We start from the raw sequence: 13835 nt of genomic DNA, 5'->3' as shown, positions 1-13835 counted from the left end.
TACACTTTCCCATCTCCACTCTCTCTTCCCTCGGCTGTCGCCTTGCCAAGTCTCCGTGGCTTGCCTGCATGTGACCCAGACCTTCATATCTGAGGGGTCTGACTCTGGTGGCTCAGAACAAGCTACTGGGCCCGTGGATGCAGCCAGCAGTCCCCTCCCCAGTCCTGAAATTGTATGATCGGAACAGATACACTGGGCAGTTGGAGTGACCCCCTCGCTAGTTCCTTGGCCTGCAAGGTAAGAGGTGTCATGATGGCAAAGGCCAAATGGACACATGAGACTGTCCCACCAGGATAAGTCAAAAACATGTTTGATCTCCGGGGTCGGCATAGATAGAGGAGATTAGGGCCACCACTGAAACTCAAGGAACTCAAGGACGGCACTCCATGTCACAGCCCTGTTTGAGTCCCCAGTCTGGCCCTGGAGGAAACTCAGTGGTCCCGGAGAATGTTCGCCGCCAAGGCCTATGCAGCTAGGTAGTGCTGGTTGCAGCTGCGGTGCCGGCCACCATAGAACCGATTAATAAGGCTTTAGTACAGCGTGAAGCCACTGACAGGGCAAATGCATTCTTCTGTGCTGATTGGGAGAGAGGGTCAGAAACTGTTCACACACAGGTGGGACAGACAGCAGTGTCCTTCCGTAGTGTGCACAGGTCTGTGTCGTCACCTAGCTGGAACCATGGTGCTTTGGGTCATTGCCTTTCAGGGTCCACTCAGAGCTCGTGTCCCACAGTCCTCCAGATGACTGCTTAGCCTCCTGTCCCAGGGTTCAGTCATCCCGGTGAGTGGCTGCAGGTACCTCTAGGGAAGAACCGGGGAAATCAAGGCAGCGGACCCTTGTCACCATGTGCAGGGCCCTCCTTCCTAGGACACCGCTCTGGTCATTGGGTACTGATCTGAGAACTGACCGGGAAAAATGGTGCCTTATAGGGTGACGCCCTCGGCCCCCTTCTCTGCTCTGGCCCTTCTGTGACTATAGTTGTTTCACGCGTTCTTATTGTCTGTCCCAGGGATGCTGTGCTCTCGTGGCCATCCCCACATCTGTGGGCCAAGCCCCAAGTTCATGTGTCCTTTGTATCTTAATGTGTGTTTCTTTTTTTCCCTGTTTGGGGTGGTTTTCAAGCTTTGAAGGGGCTGAACTGTCTTTCTCTACAACCTTGAAGCCCTCAGTCAGGTTTGGTTTGGAAAGCTGCCACTGGTTATGTGTGGAGGCTGAGGAGAGAGTGCCATGGAAGTGGGGGGGGGCATCAGGAGCCCCGAGACCTTTTCCAGCCACTCCTGTGGCAGGCATCCCCAGGCTAGCACCTTTCAGGCCTGCCAGGACATCACAGACAGTGGCTTTGCATTTTGTTATCCCAGTTTTCCAGCAGATGGCAGTAAAGGGTGTCCTTCCAACCAAATCCGCTCGAGGGGAGAATTTTCTGACAGCTTGGAAGGGGCTGGAGACCGGCAAGTTTTCTACCTCATTCTGCGGTTCACTGAGTGGTGGACGGCAAGCTGCTCTACTAACCCTTTTCCCTATGGCTTTGCTTTAGATCAAGGCTGGGGTGGATTCCAGAGGAAGAAATCAGCTTCCTCTAAAGAAAGCACCTTTTGACATCCCAACCAACAGCATCAGGAAGGCTATGTGTTGGCCAGCTCTGGATGTTGTCATTCCTTTCCAAAGAGTCCAAAAATAGTTCCTTGTCATTTGGACATTTAAAAAAATGTTTGCTTCACAAAGTTGAGCATTATCTCACCTGTTAGCAGGTGAGATACCTGTTCTTGCCATAATCTTGGTCTAAAAAAAAAAAAAAAAGAAGCTAGAGATAAATTGGTTCTTTGCCTTAGCTGTATGACTGCCTCCTCACAAGGCACGCTGGTGTGCATGAGGGGCTCACAGAGGGATGGGGGAGCTCCCACGGGCTCCCCCACATCAGGACACATGGATGAGAGGATGAGAGGGTGGTGGCCAGTGACACCAGGGCTTCTGCATGGGAATCGTGGGAATTTTCATTGCGTTTTCAAATATTACATATTTCTACTGAATCCAAGAAGTTGAGAACATTCAATGGTAATGAAACATAATTTTATCTGATGGAGTTTTTAACTGTCTCAAGGCACACCTGCGTGCACCCATCTGTGCATGTTCCTTGGAAGGCATTAGTCAGGTGCTGGGCCTGACCCCTCACACTGAGTCTTCCCAGGTCCTCCCATGCTTGGTGTGACTAGAGAGGACAGCTGACAGGGGTAGCTGAGAAGGCACAGTTTCTAGGGCGGATGTGCAGGCTGCCACCCCAGCCAGAAGTCAGATCCCTGGGGCCTGAGGAAGGATCTGGGGGTGAGAGGGTCCTCGTGAAGAAAGGCCCGGGGTGGAACTCATGTTCATGTGTCCAGGGTATGGGGTCAAGGGGAGGGTGACACATGTGTTCACACAGCGAGCAACTTTGGTGCATCCGCTGGATGAGGCTAGGCTCTGAGAGCTGACAGCACAGCCCGGGTGTCCAGTCATAGAACTGGCTCTGGCAGGGGGAGATGAGGGTGCCTTCTGGGTGGTGTGTGCCGTGGGGCGGGCTTGGGGACCATGGAATTCTTTGTCTGAGAGAAGAAGTCTCCATTCAAAGATTGTGGAGTTAGAGAATTCTAGCCCCGTGCTGAGTAGTGTGGCAGCCACGAGCCACTTAGGGCTGTCAAGCACTCAGAATGTGGTGTCATTGTTAACATGCAGTGGATTTCAAGAACAGTACCAAAAAAGGAATATGAACTGTCTCATTAATCATTTCTGTATGTTGCTTCACATATTAAAGTGATAATGTTAATGGGTATATTGGGTTACATAAGGTACCTTACTACAATTCATTTTATATGTTTGTATTCATCCTTCCTAAGGTGGCTACTAGAAAATGTGAATTCCATGTGGCCTGCATTATATTTCTGTGGGACAGCTGGGGACTGAAGGAGGAGCAGGTGTGGAGGAGGGAAAGCTGGGTTCTGTGGGAGCTCCAAGGAGGTTTTAAGCAAAGAGATGTCGTGACGTTTCCCACATAGGGACGAGGGCGACCATCTGACTTCTTGAAGTGAATTTGTATTTGTTTCAATTTGAGAGAGTTGGGTTTTCCCAAATTCCAGTTTTCAGTTCTAACCCTCCTTGGTGTCCCAGAACTCCCAGCCTCACGAATCCCTGCAGTGCGAGGTTGGCGGTGTAGTGTGCTCTGGGTCGTCATGCTCACCTCAGCCGTCTCTGCCCTAGGACTTGAAGCCTAGCAACATCGTAGTAAAATCAGACTGCACGCTCAAGATCCTTGACTTTGGCCTGGCCCGGACGGCGTGTACCAACTTCATGATGACTCCATACGTGGTGACGCGTTATTACCGGGCACCTGAAGTCATCCTGGGCATGGGCTACAAAGAGAACGGTGAGTGCAGGCGGCGCCCCTGTGTGGCCGAGGCTCACCACTAGCAGTGTCCCCCCTGGGCCACAGGAAACACCCTGGGCGGGCCCACAGGTGCAAAGTCATTAATCTCCTGTATCCAGTGGCTGAAATCACCCACTTATACAAATTTACTTTTGAAACGAGTACTTTTTTACCATCTCCAACTTTAACATGCTTAGTTAGGACACATGTGCAGGCCCACCACACCAGCAGTACCTGAAGACCTCCCCGGGCCCCCTCCAGGCCTCAGCCCCCATAGGGAGCTGTTACCCTGGTTTCCAGTGCCAAAGCCTGGTTTTTCCTTATTTTTTGAGCTTAGTACAAATGGAGTGATACATGCTGTTTTTTGTGTAAAACTGGTTTTTTAACATCAACACTTAACTTACTCGAACAATATCAGAGCCCTTTGTAACTTAGCTCTCGACAAATTTGTCAAAAAGAACTCAATCACAGTTACTCGCTAAGAGTCTGAAACTTAAATTTTTCAATGTTAAGCATAAAAAAAATAAAAATAAAAATATCAAATTGCTGATTAAAAAAAAAAAGAGTCTGAAACTTCGTGCTGGTGATCTGGATGGTCACCAGTGTCCCCCGCTCCCCCAAGAGATGTCTCTCTATGGCTTCCTGGTGGCCCCGTTGGCTCCTCCCATAGTGCTAAGCAGGGCCACCAAGTAGCCCTCTGTCTGGCCCTCAGGCCCCAGGGAAGCCCAGACCAGCGCACCTGCTCCCGGGAGGTCCTGCAGGCATGACAGGGTAGCAGAGGGTCGCACAGTGGGCGTGGTGTCCATACTTGACGACAGCCGGGCTTGTCTTTGTTGGGAGGGTGTCTTGAGAAAGCTGCATGGGGGTCTCGGGCTGGTTTTAATCACCTGGTGTTTGGTAGTGGACATCTGGTCTGTCGGGTGCATCATGGCAGAAATGGTCCTCCATAAAGTCCTGTTCCCAGGAAGAGACTGTATCCTTCACAGGGAGAGACCCAAAACGGGCCGTGGGGGCGGGCGGGCGCCTGCCTGCACACAGCTCTGGGGGCACAGCCACCTCTTCTGTCAGCGGGTCTGTTTGTTTCCCATGCTGTAAAGTGCTGGACCCTCAGGCACTACAGCCCAGACTGCCGGAAGCCGAAGGCCACAGCGGAGGCCGGCAATCATTCGCACCATGGGGACAGCTCACCCTTAGCTAGCCATTTATTTTTCCATATTTGTGTGTTTAGTACACTGTTAGAATTCCTTTTCCTCACCTTTGTTTTGTTCATGGCACTTCATAATTTTATCATTTCATTTTATTTTCAGTTGATATCTGGTCAGTGGGTTGCATCATGGGAGAGCTGGTGAAAGGTTGTGTGATTTTCCAAGGCACTGATCGTATCCTTCCCGGGACCTTCCTGGCCATGCTTTCCATAAATGGCGAGGCCAGCAGGAGCTCGAAAGGAAAATGTTGTACTTGTAGACTGTATCCTGGGGGGCGTCTTTATTATGTTTGTTAAATTAGCGTCACAAACCAAGTGGTTCAGTTTTATGTTTTCTTTTTCACTTGACTACCTGTAATGACTTTATTGAGGCTTAGAGTTACATTAAACCAATTATGTTAGTTTTAATTTTATCAAAAATAGCTTAGGAATTGATTTATTCTGTCAGACATATTTTGATATTTAAATGAAAAATACTGTTTATTTAGATCATTCAGTTGTTTTAATGAGGAAGGTTGCTGTCTAAGTTAAACAGGCCAGTATTATTGTGTCATTCAATTATTAGTATACCATTTTGCTAGTTATTAGTATGGACTAAAATATTTTCCCCCAAAGTAAGAACTGAAGCACACTACATAAGACTGAAGTAAAAGAGATCAAAAGGAAGTTTGGTGAGGAACAGTATGTGTTAATTTTCTTGCCTGTTACTCTGCTGACATTTTGTAGAAATTTTTAAAAGATCCATCTAGAAGGTTCTTTTGTGACACACCTGGAGAAGTCTGAGTAAATATACTATGCAGAAGATTAACTTATACTGTGGTCAGCAAATCACATTAATAACACAGCATAAAGCAGACGAGACAACATGCTCGTTAGAGTAGCTTTCCTTGATCACGCTCCTCACATTCTCCCATCTTTAATATTTTTCACTCAGACATGCTCCCTTTTTCATTTGCGTTCTAACCACTTACGATTTCCATTAGTCTTTGATTTTGTTTTTGCCTTATGAAACCTTAAAGTGGTCTCTGTCCATTGGCAGATTGATGGTTATTTTTAAAGGAGATGGAGCTGTGTAGTCAGTGTTTTGTATGTATTTTATTAAAGTTATTTTAGTTTTTTATAATTTTATGAGGGTGACTTTCATGTAATATAAATTCTTTACAACACAAATGTGGAATGAAAAGATTTGTTCCTATCATTTTATTTGCCTTCCTTGACATTTTTCACATCACAGATTTTATGTGAAGTTAAATACAGCATTTTATTTTGTTCTAATAAATTTTCTGGCAGTTTTCCATTGCCTTTCCTTTGATTCACTTGTTCCAAACTATAAATAAGGAGGTCTTTATCTTGCAAACAGACTCAGCTTAAAAGGGAAAAGTTGATGTATTCTGAAGATAAATAATTTAGAAGGATCTACTTAACATTTCATTGGTCTCAATTCTTGTTCATTTTGTGCCCTTCCTTTTTTGAATTAAGAATGTTTTCTTCAGAAAGTATAAAAACTGTGGATACTTTCTGGTGCACTACAAAGTTAATTTGAAGTTCCTCCCTTAAGTATTAACATCTTGCCATGTCAGTAACTAATATTTTTATGTATCAGGCCACCTGATGTCATTCTCAAAATATATATACAGGGTTAACATCATTTTCCAAAGGCAATTTTTGCCCACTATTTCAAACATTAGATTAAAAATTACTAGAATGGGAAAAGATTCTGGCATCTAGACTGCAGTGCTCTGAGATGTGCTTCAGATCCATGACCTGGAGTAGAAGAGGACCTCCTGTGCCACAGTAGCCCATCAGAGACAGGGAGCTGCCACCCTCAGGCGTACAGGAGTCCCGGCCTCCCTCAGCCTCGATCCCCCTTCAGCATAATGAGAGGTCCATGGGAGCCAAGGGATAGTAGTGCACGCACACACGCAGAAGGCCCACCAGGCTTGTTGGGGGTGATGTTTCCCTTCCCACCTTTTCCCTTCTCCCCGTTAGTCTACAGAAATGATCCTTGATCATGAGCACACTAAACATTTACTCAGCGCCTGCCCTTTTCTAGGCTCCAACTTGACTTATGTTGGAAAAGGTTGTTCCAGAGGCTGGGCTGAAGGCAGACAGACTCACGGACAAGAGCAGGAGCAGGGAGACGAGGGATGTTTCAGAGGATCAGTGGAAAGTGAAGGTGGTGAGAAGGGCTTGAGGGCTTCCCCATCCAGCTCCGGCAGCACATAGGAACACAGGAGTGAGGGAGGAGAATATGCTAGTGACTCCAGTGGCCAGAGCCCATCCCCCAAGCCTGTTCAGCTCCCCGGCTTCTTCCACAAAAATGTGATTGCATTTTTCTAAGACAAACCTCCATTCCTTTTTTTTTTTTAAACAACTTTTAAAAATGGGTTTTTAAACATTGCTGTTTACATGACTTTTTTTTTCTTGGCCTACATTCTCTGTTATCATTGTTTACAGTCTCAGAATCACTTTCCAGCTCATAATGCCCATTATTCCAAGCCCCCTATGAACTAGGCAAAGCTGGTATTTTCTGCATTTAACAAACAAGCAAGTTGGGCGCCAAGGGAGACTGAGTGTCCAGCACCTGGCACATGGTTAGAGCACAGTGGAGTCCGAAACCCAGGTCATGTGCTCTGAAAGGAAGTAAGATCCACTCCAGGGTACTGCAGTGATGGTCAGGGTCAGTGCCAGAGGAATGAGAATGACCTCACAGAGCTGTCCATCTAAGCCCAGTCCTAGGCAGGCCCGTGGTTCCATGGGAAAGGACAGGGCCTGGGCTCGAGAGCCCCAAGGCCCGGCTCATGCACCATCCTCCGTGGGGCCTCTGCTTTCCCAGCTGTGACCCCGGGACCCAGGTCTGTCTACTTCAGCGAGCTTTCGAATCTAAGTACCCTCGGTGTGAAAACTGATTTCGGTTTGCTGAAGTCCTATTTATCTAACTTCATCTTTCATCACCTCTGTCATGGGTATCCTTCAGTTACAAGATAACTGTTACTTGGTCTAGAAGGGGAAGGCATACGTCCCATGGTGGGTCAGTCTAATATACTGTGACCAGAGTTTAGAAAGGCGCAGAGGTTTTAAAACTAGTCTCCACTTTGGAAACCCACACCGTATTTGCATATTGTATCAAAACACCTGTGAGATGGCCTCACTCATTACCTGTCAGTAGGTCAAAAGAGGGTTTTCGTGTTTCTTTGAATAATGCTACTTCATGTGACGTGACCATAAGGCCCTTCAGTTGTATTTTCCTCAAGAGACTCCTTAGATATTGATCAGTGGAATAAAGTCATTGAGCAACTAGGAACACCGTCTGCGGATTTTATGAAGAAACTGCAGCCAACCGTGAGGAATTACGTAGAAAACAGACCGAAGTACCCCGGCATCAAATTCGAAGAGCTCTTTCCAGATTGGATATTCCCATCCGAATCCGAACGAGACAAAATTAAAAGTAAGAGGCCCTTTGTTTCCCTCATCCCTGTTTCCACAGTCTGGGCACCGCTCTCGGCCTCTTTGGGTTTCCTCGTTCCGACGCCTCTGGATGTGGGGAGATAAAATAGTGGAAGCCCTCGAATAAAGTGAGGTACAGGGCAGCCTGAAGGCTTAGAGACCTGAAAGTTCTGTCCTCTACAGAATGGCCACGCTGAAACCTTTGGTCAAAATGAAAAGGTTCGAGTCCCTCTGAACCAGTCGTATGTTAATTGTAGCAATTGAAAATCACAGTCTTTGGGTACAAGGAACCCTCGAGTTAAGATTCTAGCCCATAGTAGGATAAAATAAAGCTCCTCCTCCCCTTCTCCCGTGCCCGTCACTAAAGCTGTGATTTAAGGGAAAGGATAGATTTCTTTCCACCTCAGGGTAAACTGTGCCTCCGTCAGAAAAGCCCCATCTCTCCTTTGCCTACTGATGTGACCTTTAATTGCCAAAACTTAAGTGAGTTACTGAGCATGTTGGGTTTTTTCTAACAAGTAATCTCTAGATTTTTTTTTTAAGTGTATGTTGCCAACGTTAACATGCAGTTGGGTATAGGGGAGGCATCCATGAAGTATTCGATCATGGGCAAACATGAGATCATTGTATGGCTTCAGAGGTCTGTTGTGATCCGTCTGGAGGGGACATGAAGAGAAGAGCCTGCCGGTGCTCCATGCCGCATGTCAAGCAGTGCAGCCCTTAGCTGGGCCCCTGGCCCTCCCTAGTGGCAGCTCTCCCCAGGCACCATTTCGGCCTCCTGTTGGCCTGTGTCCCCTTGGTGCCCTGTCCCTCCCTCCCCTCCCAGATCCAGAGCCAAGAAATGGAGGTCAAAAACCTGATGGTATTGAAAGTAGCTTCTTGGCTTAATTGTAAAGAAAAAGCCTTGATTGATCTGGAACCTGCCAAAAAATTTCTCAAGGCGAATACATCTCTATTCTGTCTGCACTGTCACTGTGATGTTTCCTCTGTGATGTTCTGTGTCTCGGCATTCGTGTATTCATCTAATCATTTGTTTCCACCCTAGCAAGTCAAGCCAGAGATTTGTTATCGAAAATGTTGGTGATTGATCCCGACAAGCGAATCTCCGTGGACGAAGCTTTACGTCACCCTTATATTACCGTTTGGTACGACCCTGCTGAAGCCGAAGCGGTAAGCCTGTGTTCCAGAGGGACTTGTAGGGGAGGGCAAGGCGTATGTTTCCTCAGATCTTCCATGGCTCAGTCCGAACGGCTGCATGAAGATAGCAAGTTCTAGATTTCATTTTTTTTAAAAGATTTTATTTATTCATCCGACAGAGAGCACAAGCAGGGGGAGCAGCAGAGTCTCCGCTGAATAGGGATTCTGATGTGGGGCTCGATCCCAGGATCCTGGGATCGTGACCTGAGCCAAAGGCAGACGCTTAACCCACTGAGCCACCCAGGTGCCCACAAGTTCTAGATTTCAGAGGACTCCTGACTACAAAGAGGCCAGGGGTCGTCCAAGACCTGAGTCCCTTTTGGGACCCTTGCTCCTGGGGCCGTTGCTCCATGTAGCTCAGGACTGGACGGGCCTATACTATGGTGACACGTTGTCTTCCTTTTATACACAAGCTGGCATGGGATCGTAATGCAACCACTTACGAAGCCCCCAGCATGTGCCTGGCAGGGTGCCGCGTGCTTTGCTTATAACAGCTTGTTTAGGCCACCCGGTCAGAGAGGCTAAGAAACTTGCTAAAAATCCCCGGGTTATCTGTCCTTCCCCAGAGGCACCCGCCAGAAGGTTCCCAGGGTAGTTCCACTTGCGATTGTGGGCTCAGGGCCATTCTGCCTTAGCAGCAGTGGCCTGAACGCTCTCTGGCTCTAAGACGTAACTCATGGGGGCAGGCTCGCTTTAGGGCTGGCCTGTGGGCTTCACCACCACAGTGAACAGTGTTTTAAGGAGCCCCGTTTATCGACATGTGCTTTTGAAGCAGGTCTTTGGAACAGTCCTGTGCGAGTCGGGGATTGGGTAAGGGGGCTCTGACGTGAAGAACTGCAAACCTGAGCCGGCACAGTCCTCATCCAGGGCAGGTCACTAGGAAGCAGCTCATGATTACTGCTTCATAAGTACATTTGGGCAGATGCCGTGAGAGTGTTTAGAGATCATGTCATTATTAAGAGGACCACAATAGCTCCTTTTTTTTCTTGGTTAATTTCTCCCTAATTATTTTGATTCGCAAAGTGACGTAACATCGCACTTCTGAAGAAACCTTTAAGGAGCCAGGTATTGAATGAAAGCCACGTGATAAATAGATGAGAATCTCCCCAGCGATTTTACCATCTTCATGCCTCGTTACATTTATAACTGTTGACTTCACGTGTCATTTAATTTTCAGCCACCACCTCAGATTTACGACGCCCAGCTGGAAGAACGAGAGCATGCAATTGAAGAGTGGAAAGGTAAAGGCAGATGGGACTTTGCCCCTCGCTCGCCTGTGCAGTCACTTGTCAGCAGGAGCCCTTCTAGGGAAGCGGAAGAGGCCCTGCAGCCCCTCTTAGTCCAGGTCTTCCCACCCCCTAGTAGAGCAGGAACTTGCAGTTAACAAAGAAGAGCCGGTATCAGCTGCATACTGTGGCTTCTGAAGACTGTGAGATTCACCAAACAGCCCATGGGCAACTAAGCTCGTAACCAGGAGGTCGAAGAGCAATTCCCCATTAAAAAGCAGAATCAGTAGGAATTGAGAACCTGGTTCAGTGCAGGTCAAACATGGCAACGTGCTCTGCCCAAGCGGATTACATCTGCCCTCCCCGGGGTGACTGGAGAGCCGGGACCTGCATGAACATGCGCTCGGCAGAGCGACACACACAGCCACACTCCGTGCTAGGGAGATGCTCAAGGCATTCTCTCGGCTCACAAATGCCGAAACTCTAGGAATCCTTGATGCTTCCCTGGTAGGTTGTTTGCTTCACTTACAAGTCAGAATCAAGGAAACTAAGGGTGAAGCCAAGAAATGACTGATGAGTTTGGATAAATTTCTGGCCAGGCTGGAGGGGCTTCTCCCCCACAGCTGGATACCGGTTCCATTTGGAGAACCCCGAGTAATGAGAGAAATGCTTGCAAATGGCGCGAAAGCGTGTGGTACTTTCAAATGTTCCACGAGAACCACTTTGCTAGTCCCCCGCCCCTTGTAGAGCCCCTTTGGGTACAGAACCGCCTTCAGTCAGGTTGAGAAGAGGTAATGTATCGAAACGTGGGTGTTTTGGTCTAGGTAGACAGTATTATTGAGTTAACCGTATATCACTGTTAAAAATAAGGCATCGCGTTGCCCTTGGAGTGGCCCCGATTGATTAGGAAGCAGGGTTCAGAGATGCAGAGGAACTGATGGAGGCTTCTCCCTTGTGTGTCTGTTTGAAGAGCTGATTTACAAGGAAGTGCTGGACTGGGAAGAGAGGAGCAAGAACGGCGTGGTCAAAGATCAGCCTTCAGGTTAGTGATTGCTTTGATAGCTTGAGGCCAGTCTCCTTTTCCCCGTCCAGCTTTCCTAAATGGTAGCGGTGCGTGAGACGGCAGCTCACCCGGCCCTGGGTCCGAAAGCTCCTGATGGGAGGTCAGCTGCCTTTCTGGGGTGTCGCAGTGGCAGCAGCTGCCAGGATCCTGCTTGAGGGGGTTAGAACTGGGTTAGAACCGGCCTGCTTCCATGCTGGCCTCTGCTTCTGCCAGCTCCACCTATAGATGAGGGAGCTGAATTTCAAATGTCACCACAGTGCATGACCCTCTCTGGGCAGGCCCCACCCGGCTCCAGAAGAAAATCCATGTAAATCTAAGTAAAATGCAGTCTGGTTCCCTTGTGAGAAAGCTGTTCATCTAATTCTCCTGTATTTGTACTTGGCCTCCCTGGTGGCCGATTCCCCGTGGAACTGTCGGAGATAGAACACGTGTGGTGTTTGCTCAGGGTCGTAGGGTCCCACCTGCTTCCTGAGTGAGATCCTTCCACGTTATAATTATTCTTTCACTCGTCCCCCCGCCCAGAAGCCCGCACTCATGCACATGGAGACACAGACTCTCTCTTGAATTTTCTGTTCAGCATGACGTACGTGTCAAGTATCTGGAGATTACGTAACTTCAGCACAGAATTAGGTGCCTGTGGTTAACAAGGCACAAATTGAAGACTGCAGGCCCTGGCCTCTGAGAGCTCAAATGTTTTATTTTTTGCTCGCACCAGACTAAAATACAGGCCCTAGGAAATAGCATAGTTTCATGTACCTTAAAGACTCAAAATGTCAATTTTCAGGGTATATAAAACAAAAATAAAATGAGTAGGAGGCCACTAATTTTTTCCTTTTTGTTTGTATATAGTTTTTATTTTAGCACAGTTTTCATAATTTAAAAAGCCAACATGTAGTACATCATTAGTTTCAGATGTAGTGTTCAATAATTCATCAGTTGCATAGAACACCAGTGCTGATCACATCACGTGCCTTCCTAATGCCCATCCCCCAGTTACCCCATCCCTCCACCTCCCTCCCCTCCAGCCATCCTCAGTTTGTTCCCTAGACTTAAGAGTCTCTCAAGGTGTGTCTCCCCATCTGATTTTTTTCCATTGCGTTTTTATTACAAAAGAATTGTTCCAAGGTTACTGCTTTTTTCCTCGGACAAAGTATTGATGACTGTAGCTGAAACGTCTGATGACCCTCGAGCCCTTATTTGGGCTTCAGCCTTTTGTTACACTGAGAGTTGTAGGATAAATTCACCAACTTTCTATGAATATCTTTTTTTAAAGAGGCAGGTGTTTTTCAGCATGATTATACGCAGGCATGGATATGATTTTCAGTGCCCGGGAAGAAAGGGAGGATGTTTGGGATCCTGGGCCCAGAGAAGGACTCCAGGAAAAGCTGGGCACAGGCAGCTGGCTCACCACTTGTCCACACTGGCAGTGAGGCCTGGAGCCACGCCAGTGGGGGGGACGGCCCCAAGGCTCCACTGCCCAGACCCGCAGCAATGTCGTGCATCAGATTTTATTCTCCTTGGTTTTCTTAGCACAGATGCAGCAGTAAGCAGCAACGCCACTCCGTCCCGGTCGTCGTCCATCAATGACATCTCGTCCATGTCCACTGAGCAGACACTGGCCTCAGACACAGACAGCAGCCTCGACGCCTCCACGGGACCCCTCGAAGGTTGCCGGTGATAAGGCACGACCCGCAAGCTCGTCCTCAGTGAAGGAATTCTCGCTTCCATGGGCCTGAAATGCTTGGGGGTTGATGGAACCAAATAGAAAAACTCCATGTTCTGCATGTAAGGAACACGATGCCTTGCCCCTGCTCAGTTCCAGTAGGATTGCCTGCCTAGATTTCACAGTGAAGCAGACTGTGTCTGAAGAACACAAGTGCGAGCCACACTTGTAGAGAAGTTGTGCAAGGTCATTTCAGGTGAGCAATTAGAGTAGATGATTTTGTTTTACTTTTTTTTAAAGTTGTACGGTAATAGTGACAGTTTCTCATCCTCTGTAACCGTTGGGACTTATATGCATGTGACCACGTGTGCTTGCTCAGGCTTGCCCTCTAGCACTTTGGAAATCAGTATTTAAATGCCAAATAATCTTCCAGGTAGTGCTGCTTCTAGAATTCTCTCTTAATCCTCTTGAGTAATTTGGTGTCTGTCCAGGAAAAAAATAGGTTTATGTGTATTAATTGGCCACCATCATATTATCATATCTTACCTTCTTTTACGGTATGATTTATTCTATCTTTTGTATTTCAGAAGGAATATAATTAAATCTATTTAATAAATAAAAAAAATACAACTTTTCTTAAA

The 13835-nt window shown here is 47.5% G+C and overlaps 1 protein-coding gene across 5 annotated transcripts in view; it reads left to right on the top strand.

Moving 5' to 3' along the window:
- The window catches only part of MAPK9 (mitogen-activated protein kinase 9), a 48634-nt gene extending 34799 nt beyond the window's left edge, over nucleotides 1-13835 (top strand). For 2 of the 5 annotated variants that reach the window (XM_047729064.1, XM_047729066.1), the window contains 7 exons: nucleotides 3229-3394; nucleotides 4702-4773; nucleotides 7864-8046; nucleotides 9091-9215; nucleotides 10420-10483; nucleotides 11439-11510; nucleotides 13067-13835. In XM_047729064.1, coding sequence (XP_047585020.1) covers nucleotides 3229-3394; nucleotides 4702-4773; nucleotides 7864-8046; nucleotides 9091-9215; nucleotides 10420-10483; nucleotides 11439-11510; nucleotides 13067-13209 — 825 coding nt within the window. In that variant the 3' untranslated portion in view covers nucleotides 13210-13835. Of the gene's footprint in view, nucleotides 1-3228; nucleotides 3395-4295; nucleotides 4368-4701; nucleotides 4774-5832; nucleotides 5972-7863; nucleotides 8047-9090; nucleotides 9216-10419; nucleotides 10484-11438; nucleotides 11511-13061 lie in introns of those variants that run through there. The other 3 variants (XM_047729065.1, XM_047729067.1, XM_047729068.1) reach the window with 3 other exon arrangements.

This window comes from Lutra lutra, chromosome 5, assembly GCF_902655055.1.
Source record: "Lutra lutra chromosome 5, mLutLut1.2, whole genome shotgun sequence".
NCBI lineage: Eukaryota > Metazoa > Chordata > Mammalia > Carnivora > Mustelidae > Lutra > Lutra lutra.
This window is presented reverse-complemented; position numbering and strand designations above follow the sequence as displayed.